This window comes from Branchiostoma floridae, chromosome 18 (assembly GCF_000003815.2).
Source record: "Branchiostoma floridae strain S238N-H82 chromosome 18, Bfl_VNyyK, whole genome shotgun sequence".
Taxonomy (NCBI): Eukaryota; Metazoa; Chordata; class Leptocardii; order Amphioxiformes; family Branchiostomatidae; genus Branchiostoma; species Branchiostoma floridae.
In genome coordinates, this window is record NC_049996.1 from 17,722,636 (window position 1) to 17,742,894 (window position 20,259).

The following is a 20,259-nucleotide window of genomic DNA, read 5'->3' on the forward strand; positions in this document are numbered from 1 at the left end:
CCGCGAACTTCAATGCATTTACAGTACCATGCAGATTTGGGGTGGCATTTCGGCATAACTTTATTGAAAACTGGTCAGTATTAAGGTCTTAAGTGTGATCTACTCATGGAATGAATAGCATTTACCCTATTCTAGCATTTTTCCTTTCTCTGACAGAGAAATAATGAATTTTTAACAGTTAGTATAGCCTAATGGAAATATATAATTGATATGGAAATTGGAACTTCAAACCACTTTAGGAATATGCTCGTTTAACCTTTGTACTTGAAAATGCATAGCATGAGAAGCAATACACAAGGCAGCCATGGCCTTTCAGTTGCATAATAGAGCCCTGAAGCAAAGGTTGGGGGTTCAAATCCCATTAGAGTACGGCTGTTGAGTCACTAAGCCAGACTGTCAAAGTTCTGAAGCTCAAGTTCAACCAAAAGGCAATACACAAGGCAGTCATGGCCTTTTCAGTTGCATAATAGAGCCCTGAAGCAAAGGTTGTTGGTTCAGATCCCATTAGAGAACGGCTTTTGAGTCGCTAAGCTAAACTGTCAAAGTTTCCAGAACTCAACTTCAAGTTCAAGTTCAACCAGCTAGAAAAATAATCCGACGGAATTTGAGATTGCCGTGACTGCTTTGGGGAATTTTACAGCTTTGCTCCATAAAAGCAGACAAGCCATCATTGAACTTGAAATAAAACGTGTATTTATATCAGAGGCAATTCCTTTTATACTTGAATAGCTGTGAACAGGATGGAATGATGTAATAGTGTACGTGGCAAGCAAGCACAACTAGCTATTGCTTTTAAATCAACTGTGCATATGCAGCAAGAGTGAATTGTTCACACTCAGTCAGTCACAAGGAGTCGTATTGGGCGAGTGACATCTTTACTCAGTCTTGTATGCTGTTTCATGTACAATCTCGTACAAACACAGGATGTCACAGGCCTAGCCTAGAACGCTAGGCATAAACGAACTAGTACAAAAAAGGTAGCCTTTGACGTACATAATGAACTTAACGAATGACAATTACAAGGCCCGTGAAGTGGCCGTAAAAGTTTAAGGCTCTCGTTAAAATAGTGCAATTCATGGTAAAATACAGTTGAGCGCTAAACGAGGTACTGCTCGACGTACAGAGCGACTTAAAACACTAAGGATAACAGGCCACGAGATGGCTATAAAACAGGTAGGCTCTCGATGACGACGACAGTTTGGAGGAAAACTACAGTTTGTCTCTCTCGCCCGTCAATCTGTGACCTGAGCCGAGCTGAATGCTATGACAAGGTGCAACTTCTAGCTCTGACTGCACATGGAGGGCTATGCTCGTCATACAAAAGAATCGAGAGACTTGAGAAAAAGGCTAAAAGAGGCTAATATCTAAGTGGTGCAGAAACTAAACTAAGTTGTGAATTTAAAAACTACAGAACTGAACTACTGAGGTCGAAAGTTCTGAAGGACGTTGTTGGGTGGCGGTGGCAGTTAGTTCGAGATCTGCTGTTCTTCCTCTCAGATCTCGCGGCGTCTCGCAGTAGTGCTCACGAGACTTCGCCCACAATTCCCGAGTATGACGCCATCCCGTCATACGCCCATAATTGTTCACACTCAGTCAGTCACAAGGAGTCGTATTGGGCGAGTGACATCTTTACTCAGTCTTGTATGCTGTTTCATGTACAATCTCGTACAAACACAGGATGTCACAGGCCAATCCGCAGGGGCCAAGAAGACTCCGAGGTTGGTGGAGAGCTGCTTACATGCGCTGCAGGATGAGATGCCGCATGGCTGCCGGTACACGTAGACGTTGCTCGACCGATGGACGGAGGTAGAGCAGGTCAGCGTCCGATCTCCAATCACCATGTTGCTTTCGTAGCTCTCGAGGGACGCCAGCCTCGAAGGCCAGGGTGTATCCGCCACGGCGTAGGTCGTGCAGCGTGTGGTAGCCCTTCGGAAGACCGACGTGCTTAACTAGACGAGCTAGTTCTTTGGTGAGAGTAGAAGCTGTCATTGGCCGGTACCGACGCCGGGCGGTTGGTGGGAGGAGGAAGGCCGGCGCATCGGGTGGCGCTGGGCAGAGTCGTAGCATGTTGTTGTAAGCTACCACGGGGCACAGCGGAGAACCTGGGATCGCCAGGATGGGAACTACGAGGTCTCTCTCGTTAGCTTGAATCGTTTTAGACCAAGTGTTCTGAATGAGAAGGCCTTCCTTAACGCACAGGATGTCTCGTCGCTGAAGGTGCTTGGTGTTATTAAAAGCTTTCGCGGTCGTGGGCACCAGGTTTGATCTTCGTAGGTAAGCGAAGAAACCGATCAATAAGACTGTCCAGGTGGTGACGTCTTTTGCAGTATTCAAGTTGAGGAACTCCCGTGCTTTTAAGAGGAATTCTGGGGTGAGGGGGTGATGCCCTTTAGGGCGGTGCCGTAGGATTTTCTTCAGGCCGCGAAGAGTCTGCTGGAGTTCAAATTGCTGGAGGCTGAACTGGTAGTGGCCGTGAAGTTGGTGGAGTAACTTCACGGCTGAGAGGTAGTGTGCGATCGTGTCTGGTGACTTGGGTGAGCGACTCAGGAACTGAGCGTAGCATGACAAGAGATGGGCCGACGCTGGAATGGGCACCTTCCCAAAGAACTTGCAGAATGCGATGTACGCTCGGAACTGGGTCTGATGGTTCGCCCGCGTGGAAGCAGCAAAAGCTTGCTGCTGGGTGCGCAGGGTGTCATGTTCAAGTAGAGTCCAGGCATCACCTGTGGTGTGAGAATGGAAACAAGGTCAGGTGCCGGTGGGAGGAGCTAAAACGTGCTTCTATTCTACCACGCGTGAGTGAAGTCGAACCACTCTTGGCGGACTAAAGTTTCGTTCCACAGCTCGTCAGCAGTTGCAGTCTGCCATTGACGCTGGTAACTCGGACTTGTGTGCCAGCGGCTCAAGGCGTCCGCTAGTCTGTTGGTCTCACCAGGAATATGGTAGGCAGAGAGTGCGAAGTCGTAACGAGCTTGAAGGTAAATCAATTCTCTGGCGCATGCCTGCATGAACGTATCCGTGGAACGGCCTGTCAGGATTACTTGCACGGACGGTTCGTTGTCGCAAGCGATCCGCACTGTGCAACCCGACCAGTCTTCGCCCCAGGCCTTACACGCCACGATGATGGCTAACATCTCCAGGCGATGAATCGGATGCTTTTGTTGCACAAGCACTGTCGGGAAGGCTGAGTGAAAGTACTGACGATTGAAGGTGCCGCCGCAACCGGTGAGACAGGCATCCGTGGTCGGCGTGTCGGGTAAAGTGCGACGTGACGGGTCTTTAATCAAGGAGATCCCGTTAAACTCTGGCAGAAAGGTACTCCACCAGCGCACATCCTTCTTAAAGTCGCTGGAGAGCCGTGTTCGATGATGCTGTCTGCGAAGGCCCTTCAATGTGGTGATAATGCGCGACAGAAAGACCCTGCCCGGCTGGACGCATATTGCCACAAATGCCAGTTTCCCAAGGAGTACCTGTATCTCCTGTTTTGTCGCTCTCTTTTTGCCTAGCCAGACGTCCAATTCAAGAAGTGTATCAGCTAAGCGCTCTTGGGTCACGCTTTTTGTCATCTTTAAGGTGTCGTAACCGATGCCTAAAAAAGTCATGTTCGTACAGGGCGGGGTGGCCTTCTCTACCGACTCCTCGAGCCCGAGGTGTTGGAAAGTCGAACCCAAGGACTGGAACGCCTGCTCTGCCTCGTCTGGAGTCTCAGCGCCCCCGAAGTCGTCTATGTAGTTCACACAGTCGTAGCCTTGTGCTGCGTGGATGTAGGAGATGGCGTTGGTGGTCCTTTGGCACGCCATGGCCGCCGAGCGCAGCCCGAACGGAAATACAACATCGAAATAAAAGCTATCCCGCCAGGTAAATCCGAGCATATGATAATCATAAGGGTCTACCGGTATCTGGCGATAGGCCCTGCTCAGGTCCCGCTTGTACAACTGACAGCCTGGGCCTTTGCGCCTTATCAAGGATTCGAAGGCCTCGTGGCTGGGGAGGGTGAAGTGGAGTGGATGACCCAAGTACTGTTTCGCTGGTATGCCGTCATTGACCGATGACCCTGGCGGGAAGCTCAAGTCCACGACTACCCGCCTATCACCTTCGTCGCCTTTCGGTACGGTCTGGAGGGGAGATGCAACAAAGTCGTTGCCGAATGGCGGTAAGCGGAATGGGCCCTGCGTGGCTCCGAGTGTCACCTCCTTGTTGACGTACTGGTCAACCGCGGCGCTGTAAGTGTTGGCCGAGTTGTGGTTCCGTCTGGAAGACACAGGTAAGTACAGCGAGTCAAAACCAATGGGCCAACCAAATTCAAGGAATTCCACAATCCCCTTATCAACGTAATGTTCCAAGGAAGCTCGCCACGCTGGAATGTTGAGGTGGGTTTGTAACGGGATACGCAAACCACGGAAGTTGTACAGACCTGACGCGTGAATGATGTCATGCAGGTCACGGGCTGTGTGCTTGGTGACCCTGGGGGCTTGGAGGAGCGGGGCGCCTGGCTGATGAGGCTGTGGGTCAGTCACTGCGGGTGTCGCCTGTGTCGATACCGTGGGTGCGAGACCGGTACTGAGCCTCTGTGGGGCTTGGGTAGGGGAACCATGGTACATGCCTGCCATCTTACTTGGGGAGGTCTGTGGGGGAGCGCGGCTCGCCGTCTGAGTTGGTGAGGGCTTTAGAGCGCGCTGTTTGTCGTAGCTGCTCGCCGTCGATATGAGTGAGGGCTTCGACGCAGCGTCGTGGGTGTGGGTACCTCTCATGACAGGTCTTGATAGCTTGCGAGGGGAATCTCGTAAAACTGGGCTTGCTTGTTGCGCTTTGGTTGTAGTTGCGGTCAAGGTCGTTACCGGGGAAGTCCGATGCCTGCTGTGAGCCGAGTCTAGTCAGGAACTGTCACGGTTTGCTGAGTGTCCGCTCTGTCTTCCCCTATCTCTGTTGAATGGGCAGAACTTAGCGGGGTGGCTGGCGTCCACTTCTGGCCTGTTCCTGGAACAGTACTTGCAAGCGTGTACGTGGAGTGTGCCTGACGCTGAGATGTGGTCGGTGGCAAAGGAGCAGGTATTGGCCTGATACCTGTAGCAGTATGTGCTGCGTGGACCTCCAGCTCTCTCGGTGGATGCTGCTTGCTGGGGACCGCCGTGTGCATGACCCTGCTCCATCTCCGACGACGGCCGCCGCAGATGATCTTCTTTTAATTTGTACACTTCGGCTAGTGTGGTGTTAGTGTCGATGTTCACTAGGCCGTGCTCAACGTGTATGAGCAAAATCTTGAAAAAGTTCTTAACACCCCTAAAGGTATAAGTGGGCACGTCCAGCATGAGTCCCCTCAAGATGTGTCCCCTGTTCCGGCTTTCTGTCGGGTGGGTGTGGGCACTGAGAATAATGGACATTTCTCCGGCAACAAACTGGTCGTAAGTCAATGAGTCATAAGTGACGGTGGTGGTGGCCGAAAAAACATATTCATGAGGCCAACTAACCTCTCTGACAACTCTATCATGCGCTTTCCTGGCAAGGCCGCTTGTCAGTTTCTTACCTTGCTGTGAAGGTGGGAGGCCTTCCTGGACTTGCTGAGTGTTGTACTTGGGGGGAGGGGGGTGGCCCTCGATGCTGGCTGCGCCCCACTGTTCCGCTTCGGTATATCTTGGAATGTGCCGGGAAAGCTCTGCAGGGTCACTCTGTAGCTGCTGAAAGGCCCGAACCTCCCGCAAAGTCGGAAAGTTCTGCCTCACGGGAGGATTGGGCTCTCGAAGCTCTGCACGCAGCGCCCTTGCGTGCACTTCCGGGCGGCCATCTTTAACTCGCGCTGGGATTTCTGGGATGGGAGACCTTTGACCTCCATCGGCGTCTTCCGGTGTGGTGGTGGGGAGGGGGGTGCGAACTCTGCCGGCCCTCTCCAAATCGACGCCGAGGTCTGCTTTCATCTTCTCCAGTTGGCGGGTCACATCCAAGAGCTCGTCTTCCAGCCTTTTCGACAGCTCTGCTGGCGTGGAATGCCACTCAAGCTCGGCGTCCTCGGCCGGTGACGAGACGAAACGGGCTGGAGGGCGAATCTTTCTCCGGCCGGCGCCAAACATTCTTACGAGGGGGAGTAATTTGGGGGGAGTCAAAAGGGTAGGGGTGTAGGGAGATAATTTAGGGGGAGTCGGGGAGGTAAGTTGTTCGGCGGTTGTTCGAAATGGCGCAGAAAAAACGGTGGTGAGCGGAAGAGTTCGGAGCACGTCCTTCTCTCTCTCAGTTAGTTCGAGATCTGCTGTTCTTCCTCTCAGATCTCGCGGCGTCTCGCAGTAGTGCTCACGAGACTTCGCCCACAATTCCCGAGTATGACGCCATCCCGTCATACGCCCATTACCAAGTTATGTCCTTTGGTCTTTGACATTTTAAGTGAAACTTGACCATCTTGAAGATGAAACATAATAAATCAGCTCGAAGGCAAAAGTTTAGCAACTTAAAGATGAAACTTAGCAAGAAGACAACATCAGAACATAACTCTAGTTCACCTTTATCCGTAGGGTAACCTTTATTCGTTCTTTTTAAGAACAATGTATTTGGGGTATCAAGTTGGCAGATGGTGATTTCAAACTGCAATATTTTGAGAATATCATGATTTGAAACTACTGTCCATCGGCTTGATATCCCTGGATACCGTGTTAAGCAACACAACGGATATAGGTTACCCAGCGGATAAAGGTGAACTAACGTTACATGTAGGGCTGGGTGAAAACTGACTTTATTTACTCCCTTGCTGCTCAGCTTGAGTTGGTGTAACCCAATGAAGTGTTTGATATAATAATAATAATAATATGTACTGGTCTTAGGTGCAAATGTACAGTTCTTATCGAGCACAACTGTCATCGGCACACCAAATCAGTGTGTGTCCTCATTAATGTTCTTGTACATCCCATTCCACTGTGCCTTGTCCGCTGCCTGGTCCCGCAGCCATTTTAGCATATAGGGTGCCTTCTTGACATTCTGATTGTAGTACAATTTTACATCGTCAATCAGGCAGTCTAAAAGACCTTTGTGGGGCCTACCCATTCTCGGTGTTAGTTTTTTGCTGAAGGCAATATTGAGTGCCTTTTGGGCAGGTGTTTGATATCAGATCCACAGAAGGGGTCAAAGTTGGAATGCCTCAGAGTTACAAAAGTCAACATCATTTCTTCAGGTGTAAGTTGAAGAATGAAGGATGATTCTCAATCGGGACCGTTTCTGGGACCGCGTGGCGCAATCGACAGCACGTTTGACTCAGGTCCAGAAGGTCCTGAGTTCAAACCCCGACGTGTCACCGATCTTGTGCCCTTGGGAAAGGCACTTTACACGACTTTCCTATATAGGCTACAAAAGTCCTCAGCAAATTGAAGTTGGTAGCCTCAAAAACGGAAGAAGAAAAAAATATCAGATCCACAGAAGGGGTCAAATTTGGAATGCCTCAGAGTTACAAAAGTCTTCACCATTTCTTCAGGTGCTGAAGAATGAAGGATGATTCTCCACGGAGACAGTTTCTCCCCCAGTTGGGTCAATAAGTTGACAGATTGTTAACAGAACCACCCACTTGTCAATATTGGAATATGTATGATTATACTCCAATGTGCAATGGCTCAAAAGTCAAAGATACAAAAGTCTACATCATTTCTTCAGGTGTAAGTTGAAAAATGAAGGATGATTCTCCATGGAGACCGTTTCTCCCTCCCAGTTTGGTCGATAAGTTGACAGATTGTTGACAGAACCACCCACTTGTCAATATTGGAATATGTATGATTATGCCCCAATGTGCAATGGCTCAAAAGTCAAAGATACAAAAGTCAACACCATTTCTTCAGGTGCTGAAGAATGAACGATGATTCTCCACGGAGACCGTTTCTCCCCCAGTTGGGTCGATAAGTTGACAGATTGTGTGAAACGACCCTCCCTGCCTCGCTCGCCAGACTGTAGCGTCCATTTCACAGCTCTTACCCAGCTAATCAACTGTGATGTCTACTCCTGACACGTCAATGTCAATGTCAATGTCAACCTAAGGCCACAGCAAGTTAATTTGTTGGTTCTATACACATACTCCAGACAATGTCAATGTCACATTCAGCCTAAGGCCACATCAAGTTAATTTGTTGGTTCTACACCAGACAATGTCAATGTCACCACAAACCCAAGACCATACCAAGTTAATTTGTTGGTTCTACACCAGACAATGTCAATGTCACCGCAAACCCAAGACCACATCAAGTTAATTTGTTGGTTCTACACCAGACAATGTCAATGTCAATGTCACCATGAACCCAAGACCACACCAAGTTAATTTGTTGGTTCTACACCAGACAATGTCAATGTCAATGTCACCATGAACCCAAGACCACATCAAGTTAATTTGTTGGTTCTACACCAGACAATGTCAATGACAATGTTGCAAAGAGCCGAAGGCCACTGTGACAATAGTTAAATTTGTTGTTTCTCGGAATGAAAAGTTTAACATACATGTATACTAAAAAATAATGAAAAAAAAGTCACTAGTGGAACAGATTCATACCTTTGTGTATTCTGTATTCTGGAGTGAATGCAATGTGATTTGTTGGCTCTCTGAATGAAAATAAATATGGTCAACTTAAGAAAAATAATGAAAACAAAGCCTGAGGACCAGGTTTAGCCATAAGTCCAGGACTCTGTATTGTGGAGTTAATGTTCATGTTTTCCTCCCTGCCATTTGCTTCTATGATGTGAGCTTGCTATATTTCCACCTTAGACTGTCTGAAAACCAAGGACATGAAATAATATGGCCTACTAAATGCCTGAGGTCACCAGACTGTGGCACCCATTTTACAGCTCTTACCTAAATAAAATAAATGAAATGAAAATGCATGCAGTTTTTTTGGAGTAAATACATTCTGTCATATACTCTTGTTTTCCTCCATGGCCTTAAAATTTCTGAAAACCAAAGAAATAAATTGTCATGACCTAATGCCTGAGGTCACCAGACTGTGGTACCCATTTTACAGCTCTTACCCACGTAATGAGTCGTTCTGCCTAATCCTGACATGACTGTCTGGTGGTAGAGGTGGCCATCAGGTCAGAAATGGGGCCATTTTGTGTGTGTTTTGTGCAGAAGGCTGACATGTAGCAATGCTGATTGCTTCTGAGTAGTGAGACAGATATGCAAACTTTAAGAAAACTTTCTTAACAAAAGACTAAGCCTTATTTCTCAGGTTACTGTTACAGTAGTTCCTTCAATAAATGTTGCCATTCTGTGGGAAAATGTGGCCATTTTTTTGTGTTTTGGAAGCAAAATGGGTCAAAAGGTTGGCTGCTGTAACCTTTTTCAGCTAAGGCCACACCAATTTAATTCCTTGGTTCACGGATTCGCTCGCTCCTATTTTTTGGAAAATAAAATAAAAATAAAAATTACAACTCAGCAAATTTTCACCATTAATGAAACCATTCACCAACTTTCTGGTATAGCAAATTGGCCTTTATGTTATAAGCTCCTTAAAGTGTGGGTACGGGTGCTGTTACTGTACAATAATATTGTTTTTGTACTTTTTTCAAGCTGAAAACTTTTTTCTTTATGTTTTGGATTAGCCGTCACCTTTACCCCAACCATTTTACAATTTTTATTTTTATTTTTATTTCGCCCTCTCGCTCCATATTTTTAGAAAAAATCCTGAACCAAGAAATAAAATTGGTGTGGCCTAATGATGCCATTTGTCTGGTTCATAGACATGCAGTCTATTGCAAAATGTGGCATCTGTGTGTCAGTTTGTGGCAAACTGTGTCCAATATGTGTGTGAGGCTACAATGTAGCAATTCCCTGTGCAGAAGGAAGGGCAAAGTCACAGCAAACTGGAAACCTCAAGGTCACTGGGGCCATCTTTGCTCCAGTTACTTTCTATCTAATGAGGTCTTCTGTCTGCAGTAAGGTGTTGCGATGATGATGATGATGTTGCAATGATGTGGCCATTCTGCAGAGAAATGTGACCATTTTCTATATAAATAGACTGGTTTTCCAGTAGGTGGCAAATGTTGCCATTTCCAGCGTTCAGAAAGTGTTGCAATTTACAGTAACTGTCTCAGATGCAGTCATTTGTCTGGTAAGATGTGTTTCATGAGCATTGCTAGAATGTGGCCATCTTCTGTGTAAATGTAGCAGTTTCCTGAGTGTTGCCATTCCCCAGGGCTGGCTAAGGTGTAGCCATCTCTTATGCTAAGGATGTATGATGATGATAATGATGATGATAATGATGATGATGATGATGATGATTATGCATTTCAAGAGTATTTCTAAAATGTAGCCATTATCTAAACTGACCTAAGACTTGGCAAAGGTGTAAAATTTCTTATGGTTATTGTTCAGAGTTTACTTAAGAAGGAAACTTTTTTAGTCAGAAAAAAAATATGATGCCCAGTCTACAACTCTGACAAACTCACCATCTTAATTGTGATGTCTTGAAGTTGGTGCCTTGTGAAGAAAGAAGCGCTAACATTAGGTCACAATAATTCTGTTTGTTCTTCGAAGAACAAAAAATACTTTACTGTAAAATAAGGTACATGTATGAAAACAAAGCCTGAGGACCAGTTATAACATTGTTGCAGTCAGTAAATATATTGAGTAAAGTCATATTGAATATCTCTATGTTTCCTCTTTGCTTTAATGATGTCTGCTTGCTCTATTTTCACCTTTAATTGTCAAAGAAACAAGGAAGTTAGTCAGCATGCCTTTAAGAAAGACTGCTCCCTCAAAGTTTGTACACCCAAGTTGGCAGCCCAGAGGTAGACTCCAGTTGGAAGAGTAATGAATCAATAGTACCTCAGACGGAGTCCGTGAAATGGCCCCCATGTATCAGGTTACTGATGTCATACATACTGCAGGTCTAATGATCTCCTCTGTCTGCTCCTGGCAACTGTCTGAAGTTGGCCTGGTGTGTGATGTTGCCATTCTGTGGGAAAATGTGGCCATTCTGTGTGAGTCAGGCTGAAATGTGGCAATCCCCAGTGTGCAGTGAATGTAGCCATTCCCAGTTAAGGGTCAGAAGAGGTCAGAAGTTGTGGCAAAGTCAAAGTCATGAGAAACCACTCCTCATCCAGTCTCATCTAGACATGTCAGTCTGCTGGCAGGTGTGGGAAATGTGGCAATTCTGGCTGAAATGTAGCAATTCCCAGTTCAAAAGTAGCGGTACGGCCAAAGCCAAATGAACCTCTAATGCTCTATATGTCTGAAGTTATCCATGTCATTCTTTATATAGACATGTCTATTGCCTGGTGTAGAAAAATGTGGCTACTGTACTTAAGGTTAGAATGTAATCCCTGTACAGTACATACAGTCAATACTGCACAATAGGGCTGGGTACCGGTACAGAAATTCCAGGTCCGGTTCAGGTCCAAAGGATCAGGTCCAGGTCCGGACCTGAACCTGGACCTGATTCAGTATGACTCATACCAATGGTCCATTTCACTACAAAGAAATCTGTTTGGTGGAGTATTAGACGTACACTGGCGTTTTAAAATCCTACAACGCTAACTGCACCTGTACGATTGGCTGTAAAACTTGGTAGAAATTACTGTAAGCTCTACTCTACTTCACTCTTGTTGTTTTCTTCCACCTGCAAGCACCAAAACGTGTGAATGCCTGATAAAATAATCTGTTAATTTTCTAATCGGTCCAACATCCGGTCCACCTAATTTTTTCAGGTCCAGTTTTTCTGGACCGGTCCAATAAGAAAAAACGGTTTTGTACCGGTACACTGTACCAGTACCCAGCCCTAATGCACAATATGTCAGGTTAGAATGTAGCAATCCCCTGGTTAGAATAAGGGGTGTAGTCAAACCTAGCTGTATCATATGTCTGTAAGGTTACTGGTACCATTCATCTCTTAAATGAGCTGCTCTGTATTTGTGCCATCTTTCTCCAGCTCTGTATGTGCCATCTTTCTCCAGCTCTGTACTGAGCTGTAATGAGCTGTTCTGTATGTGTAGCCGTTCCCATTAAAGGGTAACGATGGGAAGAGGTCAGACGTAGGGGCAAAGTCAAAGCCAAGTGAACCTCAAGGGTGTGTAAGGTTAGCAGTGTCATCCTTACTCAGTTCTTCACAACTAACAATCTCACCTGTATCATGTTAGTGTGCTGGCAATTGGGCGAAATTGTGGCTGAAAAGTAACAATTCCCAATTTAGAAATAGGGCATGTGTTGAAAGGAGACGACCTTAAAGCTTCAGATAACTCCAGTTCCTTCCACATCATGAGCCTGTTTGTCTTCTTCTGATACAGAAGAACTTTATTGCATGACAGTTGTACATGGTACAATGTATGGCAACGACTTTAACACAAAGTACAAAATAGGTGTATAGAATAAGAAGTAACATCCGAATTAACATAACAAGAAGGGCTAACACAAGTCTTTGATAAAGTGTGAAGAGTACTGATGAGAATGGATTCATTGATATCATTGCCAGGCAGGTGACAGGTGCAGGATGGTTGTAAGAGAAAGATAAATGAATGCTTTAAGAATACTATGATGTACTCCTGCATGTAATCATCACACTCAGAAAAGTTAATATTCTAAATAAAAGAACTGCCGATGTTTTCTCCCATAGTCTCACTGCAGCTTTCCAATCCTTTACAAATGGATAGGAAGTGACCTTCTCCTGTAAAGGTCGCCCCCACGAATGTGAAAAGTCCAGACAGATGTGGTTCATTACCACATGACAGTCTGTCTGGAGGCACGGCTTATTCACAGCCAAACTGATGCCTCTAAGACATCTCACATTCCAGTCTCAGGGCTCAAAATACCAGCTGCATATGCAGGTTAGTGCAGGTAAATTTGGAGCTGTGCAGGTATTTCTGGTGTCTACCTGCACCTAACCTGCACTGGTCTAATATACAGGTTAGTGCGGGTAAACTTGGAGCTGTGCAGGTATTTCTGATGTCTACCTGCACCTAACCTGCACTGGTCCATGTAACCGTTACTGGGTTTTGTACATAAATGTCCTATAATGCAGGTGTATACAGATTGTTTTAGCTGCATTGACTGTTACCACCTATAAAGTATAAAAGAAAAAAAAAATAGCAATGGTTCCTGAACAATTTTAGTATGATCTATACTTTCTAAATTCAGAGTGGTGCAGGTGAAATTTGTCTGGTGCAGGTAATTTTCAATATAACCTGCACCAGTACAGGTATGCAGAAAAAAGGATTTCGAGCCCTGAGTCTGTACCCCTTCCACATCCCAGTCTGTACCCCTTCCACATCCCAGTCTGTACCCCTTCCACATCCCCTGAAAAGTCAAGGTTTAGCCCGTCCAGCTGAAGACAAATGTTCCTCATTATAAGAAGTGAGTCTGTCCATAGGCAGGGTTTATTTACAGGCACCCATAGAGACGAGGGATAGACCTAGTCTTGATTCTGGTAACTCTTCTCAAAGGCATCCCATCCTCAAAACCTTCTCATATGCCTACTGGAGGGAGGATTGGCCCCTTGTTTGAAGGACTTTAAAGCAAATATTATTATCAGGATTAAGTGCAAAACTGACATGTGAAGAGTTATTTTACTCTTTCTGGAAACATGACTCTTCTCAAAGACATGGTGTCCTCAAAAACCTTGCAGAAACCTGCTGGAAGATCAGAAGGATTGGCTCCTTCTTTGAAAGACTTTAAAAACTCCTTTATCAGGATTAAGTCCCAAACTGATGAGTTTTTATTGGATGTGCTTTACCGTACTCAGCCTATACAAATAGATATTTGTTGATGCATGAGTTATGCCCGAGTCCAAGTAGAGAGTAGAGCTCAAAGCATCATTTGGGAAACTATTCCTTTTGGTCAGGGTAATGTCTTCATTACACTTTGCAAATAGAGCTCTTTTGTGTGTTGGAAAATATTTCACATCTTAACCAAAAAACTAAATTGCCCATTACAGTAGATATTTGCACTTTTAATGTGAAGAAAAGAAAGACAAATGTTGCCCATTCCAAGCCGTGAGTCTGTCTGCAGGCATGAGATATTTACAGGCACCAGGTGCAGGTTGGAGCCAGACCTGATCCAGGAAACTCTGTCTTCTCCTGGAATCAGTTCCACCCACCGGCCACTGATACATTAGTCACCTCATGGGGCAAAACAACCGGCCGGGGTGAAGAAGTACTGCAAGGAATAAAAGTTGACATGGAAGTTTTCTTAAAGAACACTGAGTAATAGATCTTCCACTAGTGGTCACTTTTGATTCAAGAAGTCATCTTCCATGGGGAAGGGCAAGTTCAACTCCAAGGGTAAAATGTCAGGAATACTCCATTAATTTTGAACTTATTAGTGGAAGAACAGATAAGTTTTTGTTTCATTCGAAAATCAGATTTTGTCTGGTTCAACTAGAACTTGTTCAAGTTCAAGTAAAACTTTAACTGCAAAGTTTTGAAAGCTCTTCATTGTAACTGGAGTCTATTTTTTTATCAGTTCATTCAGTTCTGTGCAGTTCTTGTATTTGACTTAAACCAAAGTTCAACAGGCAAACTTTTGAGCAAATTCACATGTAGTTCACAGCATTACCTACCCAAAGTTGAGTTGTTCAACAGGCAAACTTTAAGCAAATCTTCATGTAGTTGACAACATTGCCTGCCCTGTGGCAGCTATTTCAGTCTTCCCCTAGGACTGTAAATCATTATCATCATGTTTGGCTAAGAACAGGCAGATGTCTGAAGAATTCAAAAGTTCTATTCTAAATCCTTGCCGATGAGCTTCTAAGCCAACTTCTCATCTTCCCTGCTTTCCTCCCAAACCTTAATCAAAGTTGCGGACCTGCCGGTGCGAATTTGCTGATTGGGGTTTAACACCCATCGTAATGGGAATCTGAAAACTGTCGGTTTCCTCACGTCAAACTTGCTCTGAAGGAGTCAGGTTTTAGCTGCTGTTCCATGGAAGTGAAGATCAGAAGGGAAGGTCTTTTTGAAGGGGAAATACTCTATTTAGACTCAATCTAAGTTAGTCAAACTTTCTGCCAAAACTAACGTCTGAAACTTGGTCTTTTTGAGGGAGAAATGCTCTATTTAGACTCAATCTATGTTAGTCAAACTTTCTTCTGAAACTAACGTCTGAAACTTGGTGTATTGGAGACCAAAATTGGACAAAGTGTTTGATGTCCTTTGACAACGAACTGTTCTTTGAGACTTTATAGTTTAGATTTGTAGAGATGATTTTGACTTGTGACAGCTAGATATCTACAACAGCACAGATTAAAAAGTACATTTGCCATTTTCTTTCTTAAAGTTTCTAAAGAGGTTCTCTTAAAGTTAAGATTTTGTGCAGAATCTCCATCTTGCCTACATCAGTCCCATACTCCAGACAATAGCCTAGAGGGTGTTGCCCAGACAAGTTTTACTTAAGGGTGTTGAATTAAGATACATGTAATCAATCATTGCACTGTCAAACCTTTAAAAAATCAAACTCCCCACAGAAGTATTTAATCTCCCAATATTGGGGGTGGGACTGTGTAATGACTTGAGAGACTTCCATGGTCCCAAAGACTTTGTTTTCAAATCACAACATCGCTGCAGGGGTTTGCTTCTCCTGATCCTGTCATGAAGTATTCATGGTCTGGCACCCTGCTGTCCCCATTTTCCATGGCTGAAGGCGAAGAAGGGATTAAAGTCAATGGCCACACATTAGGGCCATGCAGTTTGGAGGCAATTTGCAAGTTTAGGGAGACTGTTGCTGTTACAATTACAGAATGTGGTCTTTTTAAGGACTTTTGATCTTGAAAAATGTACTTGAAAATATTTTTTCAGCACTATCTTTTGTTTATAGCTGCCATAGTAGCACACAGATGTTAATAAATAAATACAAAATACTGAAGAGAATCAAAATAGACTTTCAAAAGACTCAAACAAACGGGTACAAATGTAGAAAGGTATTAAATGTAGGAATCATTTCTAAAATATTCAAATATCTCCTTATTACCTATATACCATGATTAACTTAAAGACAGAAATAAAGACAAAGTCTGCTTTTCAAGTGACACAAAAACTTACCTGCCCTTGAAGTTGAACTTGCCCTTTCCCATGCATGGACTTCACTTCGTTTGTTTTTCCAGGGCAGAACACTCAGTTCTTTTGAAGTCAAATGCCTTCTTGAATCAAAAGTGACCACTGATGGAAGATCTATTACTCAGTGTTCTTTAAGAAAACTTCCATGTCAACTTTTATTCCTTGCAGTACTTCTTCACCCCGGCCGGTTGTTTTGCCCCATGAGGTGACTAATGTATCAGTGGCCGGTGGGTGGAACTGATTCCAGGAGAAGACAGAGTTTCCTGGATCAGGTCTGGCTCCAACCTGCACCTGGTGCCTGTAAATATCTCATGCCTGCAGACAGACTCATAGCTTGGAATGGGAAACATTTGTCTGCCTTTTCTTCACATTTGAACTTCAAATCTTTACTGAAATGGGTTAGATTTTTTTCAAGATGTGAAATATTGCCTGGCTACTAGAAAAGCTGCAGCTAAAAGAAATATTTTCCTGGATACTGGATTATAATGGAGGATATTTATCTTGGCATTTTCCTATTTTGGGGCTTTTAAAAGAGCCAATCCTTCCTAGAATATGTTTTTGTAAATCCATTTTTCTTACCTTGAAATTATATGTGTTTTCAAATGTTTTTGGAAGAAATAAGAAAAGGTTACGTAACCATGAAAAAATCCCAACTTTATCAAAGTTCTTAAGTATATAAGATTGACAAGAACTTAACCAGCCATTTCTAGCCATTGCTGCATTCCTTCTGATATCTACAGTATGTGTAACTATGGTTGAGACAAATGTACTCTAATGTGCAAGGCCCAGTCACATGAAAATAGGAAGAAAATATCATCCTGCTGCCAAATTTGTTTCTTACAATGGAAACAATTTTGGCATATAGTCGTAAACCTCTCCTAAATAAGTGCCATTAAAAGATTTCCTTTGAGAATGTACAACTTCCAGTAGCCCTGTAGACATCATTGACTAATGTGTTATTGGACTTACCCAAAGTTTCCTGCAATATTGATATGAGAAGTAACTACTTCATGTTTAAGATTTATCCAGGTGAGAAATGGATCGGAGGCGGTCGATCGGCCCCCTCGGGGCAATGCTGCGATGAGGTAGTGATGGTATCGGGCCATTGGTTCGGGGAGAGGGAAAGTGATGTGTTTCTGGTCCATTTAACAGGCTAGGGTTGCTCTCCAGTGTGGGTTTCAGTTGCAGCCATTGGTGCATACTACGTTAGTCCCGCACACTCTCAATGGAGGTTCCAACGCAACTTCTGATCATTTGATGGTGCACACTACCTTCAGATTACAAATCCAAGTAATCCTAGGAAAGGAATTCTACTGCTTAATTGGACAAGGAAGAAATGTAAACTCTCCTTTGTTCCTAGAGCAATAAAATTTCTCTATCAAGATGGCGATTTTGTGGCGATAGGTCACTAGTACTGCGTCTGTACAGAATATACATGCAGTAAATTCTACGTACGTTATTGTTGCTGACATACACATGTAGTTATGTTCACTTTGTCCCTCCGCCACTGCTATATCTAATCCAGTGTCTAGGTTTTTAAACTAAATGTGATTATGTATGTTTGTGAATTGTAACAACTTTTAAGATTTTATGAATTGTGATTCTTTGGCACATTTCATGTGTCATTTATAATGTCATTTGCCATGCCAAGAACCAATAAAGCTGAATCTGAATCTGAACCATGTAACTCGGCAATGCAAATGATGGACAGTCAGTCTACTGGTTTGGGGCGGGCCTTCTTCTTCTCTACAGCAGCTATCAGAAAAATCATTCTACTACTTAATCAGGCACAGCAAAATGCAACTTGGTGATGAAATATTGACAATATATAGAATAAAAGCTGTGTTTAAAGCTTACAGGTATAAAATCCCATGGAACAGGCATTTTTGGCATACCTAGTTGCTGTCCATGGTGCTGGAAAGCAAGGTGTTGTGCTAACAGCATTGTTTGCAGTGGAATTTGATTTTTATGTTGTGAAATCTGGTAGTTTCACTCTCACAAATGAGGCTTCCACTAAAATCCCCTGGAACAGGCATTTTTGCCTTACATGGTACTGTCCCTAGTGCTAAAATACAAGGTGTGGTGTCTACAGCATTGTTTGCAGTGGAATTTGCTCTTTTATGTTGTGAAATCTTGTAGATTCACCCTCACAGATGAGCCTGCCACTGAAAGCATGGTGGTTCAGAGGCAGGGTTGGGGTTGCAGCCAGCCTGAAATCATTTTTCGTACCCTCGAATTTGAATAGGAATCCTATCGAGCACTGACTTTCCTAGGGGGTCCGGGTCCCGGAAAATTTGAAATCTAGACCCTCTGAAATGCTATTTCCTTCATTTTGCTGTGTAAATTTTGCTGGTAGACTAAGCTGTTCAATTGCATCTGTTTTGGTGAAGAATTACACGTTGGTCCCCTAGGAAGAACGGCCTACATGTTGGCCGATAGGGCTTATCAGTATAAATAAAGGTGAACTGAACTGAACTGAACATGGATTTCAGGATTTTTTATATCTTAACAATTTTTGTCTGTCGCAGAGGACGGAATGGGGAAAGTTTTTTTCCGTCCCCAGCTACAAAATTACGTCAAAGGACTGAAGGACGGGTGCTGGCTACAACCCTGTACAGAGGTTGCAGTATCATAACTTTTGTGCTTCAGCTTCTTTTGACGGATGTGCAGCAGTGGGCGATAGTTCATCTCACCCCAGAAATATCTGACTCATTCCTTATCGCTGCACATGAATGTGTATGCCATGCCCCAGTCACCAGATAAACCATATAGCCGGCAGCCTGCAGCACTTTTCCAGCCCATCAGATCCTGCCGAGGTCAGCATGCACAGATCTAATAGCCAGTGTTAACACTGCTTTTCCATTAGAGTCTGCACTAAGTGCGTTTCATGCAGGCAGATTCAGGGGGAGGTTATCATTTTAACCCTGCTGCGTTGTAAGGTCACTGCTCTACGTAGGAGGGTGCCTCTCATGTGGGGCTTAACAAATGTGTATCTGTGCATGTATAAATCAACTGAACTTCAGTATATAACGCTAGTTCACCTTTATCCATTGGGTAACCTTTATCCGTTCTTTTTTAATACTATGTATTTATGGATATCAAGTGGACAGATGGTGGTTTCAAACTATAGTATTTTGAGTATAATACAATTTGAAACTATCTTCCATCGACTTGATATCCCTGGAAACCCTGTTTAGGAACATAGCAGATATAGGCTACCCCGCGGATAAAGGTGAATTAACGTTAACATGTCAAGTCAAAGTAAAAAAAAAGTCAAATAACATGTACACATCAGAATTGCAAGCTTGCAGCACTGGCATTAAACAACACCTCTTCATCTCTTTTGGTCATGGAAATTTTACCATTAAAGATAAGAACACTCAAGTGTGTATTTTTACAAGCCACATAGTATCATTGCCATTCAGCATAACACACTTTATAAGCATGTAGACTGGCTGTTGGTCATACCAAAGTATTTCCATGTTTCTTGGCCATTTCAAGGTAAAATTTGTATAATTTATTACCTGAGATTGTGTACGAAGGTGCGGACTTTCCCTTCAATCCCTCAGGTTTTTATGCTAGTTCTCTAATAACTTTATTGAATGACCATCAAAATAATTTGCTGAGGGCTTTCCTCTGGATGTTCCATTCTCAGGGGAAATAGAAATGGAGAAACCCTGCCTTTGGTACAACTCAATATACCAACTTGGGTTTCTGCCAGGAAACCTTTATTGCAGTCTACCAGGCAAATGGAGCAAGAGTAGAAATACTAGTAGATCTATGACTAGGTCATGCATATCAAACTTATATCTTGTAGCATTGCACAAGCTTTCCTCATTAAATTCTAGTCGGAAAAAGCACATATGCCTACTTACAGAGATTCATCTAACATATGCCAAACTCCCAGGCTTACGTTATCTTGTCCTGATGAGATATCTAAAGCACACAGTGTATGGTTCCCAAGCAGACTTAGTCTATGCCCTTAAAGACCTTCAGTTTATTGAGTTTCCTGGAAGGTTACCAGGGCATGCAATGATTCTTGGATAAGCTCACAGGCTGTAAGGTGTCTGTAGTCAGTTTTATTACCTGTACTTGTAGGTGGAGAGATAACTCATGTATGTACCTGGATCATGGATTATCCATTGAGTTTTAGACTTTTTGTAGCTGTCTTTTCATTCATGTGATCAATTTCTTACTCATCCTGTCTTCAATAATAAAGGCATCTTGTCCCAGAGATTACAGAAGACACAGCTATAAGATTATTCT

At 43.9% G+C, this 20,259-nt stretch overlaps 1 protein-coding gene across 2 annotated transcripts; it reads right to left on the reverse strand.

Moving 5' to 3' along the window:
• Nucleotides 1-829: 829 nt before the first annotated feature.
• Nucleotides 830-6,334, reverse strand: LOC118405903. Of its 2 annotated transcripts, XM_035805733.1 has the most exons (3): nt 5,525-6,334; nt 1,688-2,723; nt 830-933 (listed from the first exon to the last, which is right to left on the reverse strand). In XM_035805733.1, the coding sequence occupies exons 1-2, from the start codon at nt 6,327-6,329 to the stop codon at nt 1,735-1,737; spliced, it is 1,794 nt and encodes a 597-aa protein (XP_035661626.1). In that variant the 5' UTR covers nt 6,330-6,334; the 3' UTR covers nt 830-933; nt 1,688-1,734. The 2 variants fall into 2 exon arrangements, with proteins under 2 accessions (XP_035661626.1, XP_035661625.1); XM_035805732.1 differs by having other exon boundaries at nt 859-2,723.
• Nucleotides 6,335-20,259: the final 13,925 nt, after the last annotated feature.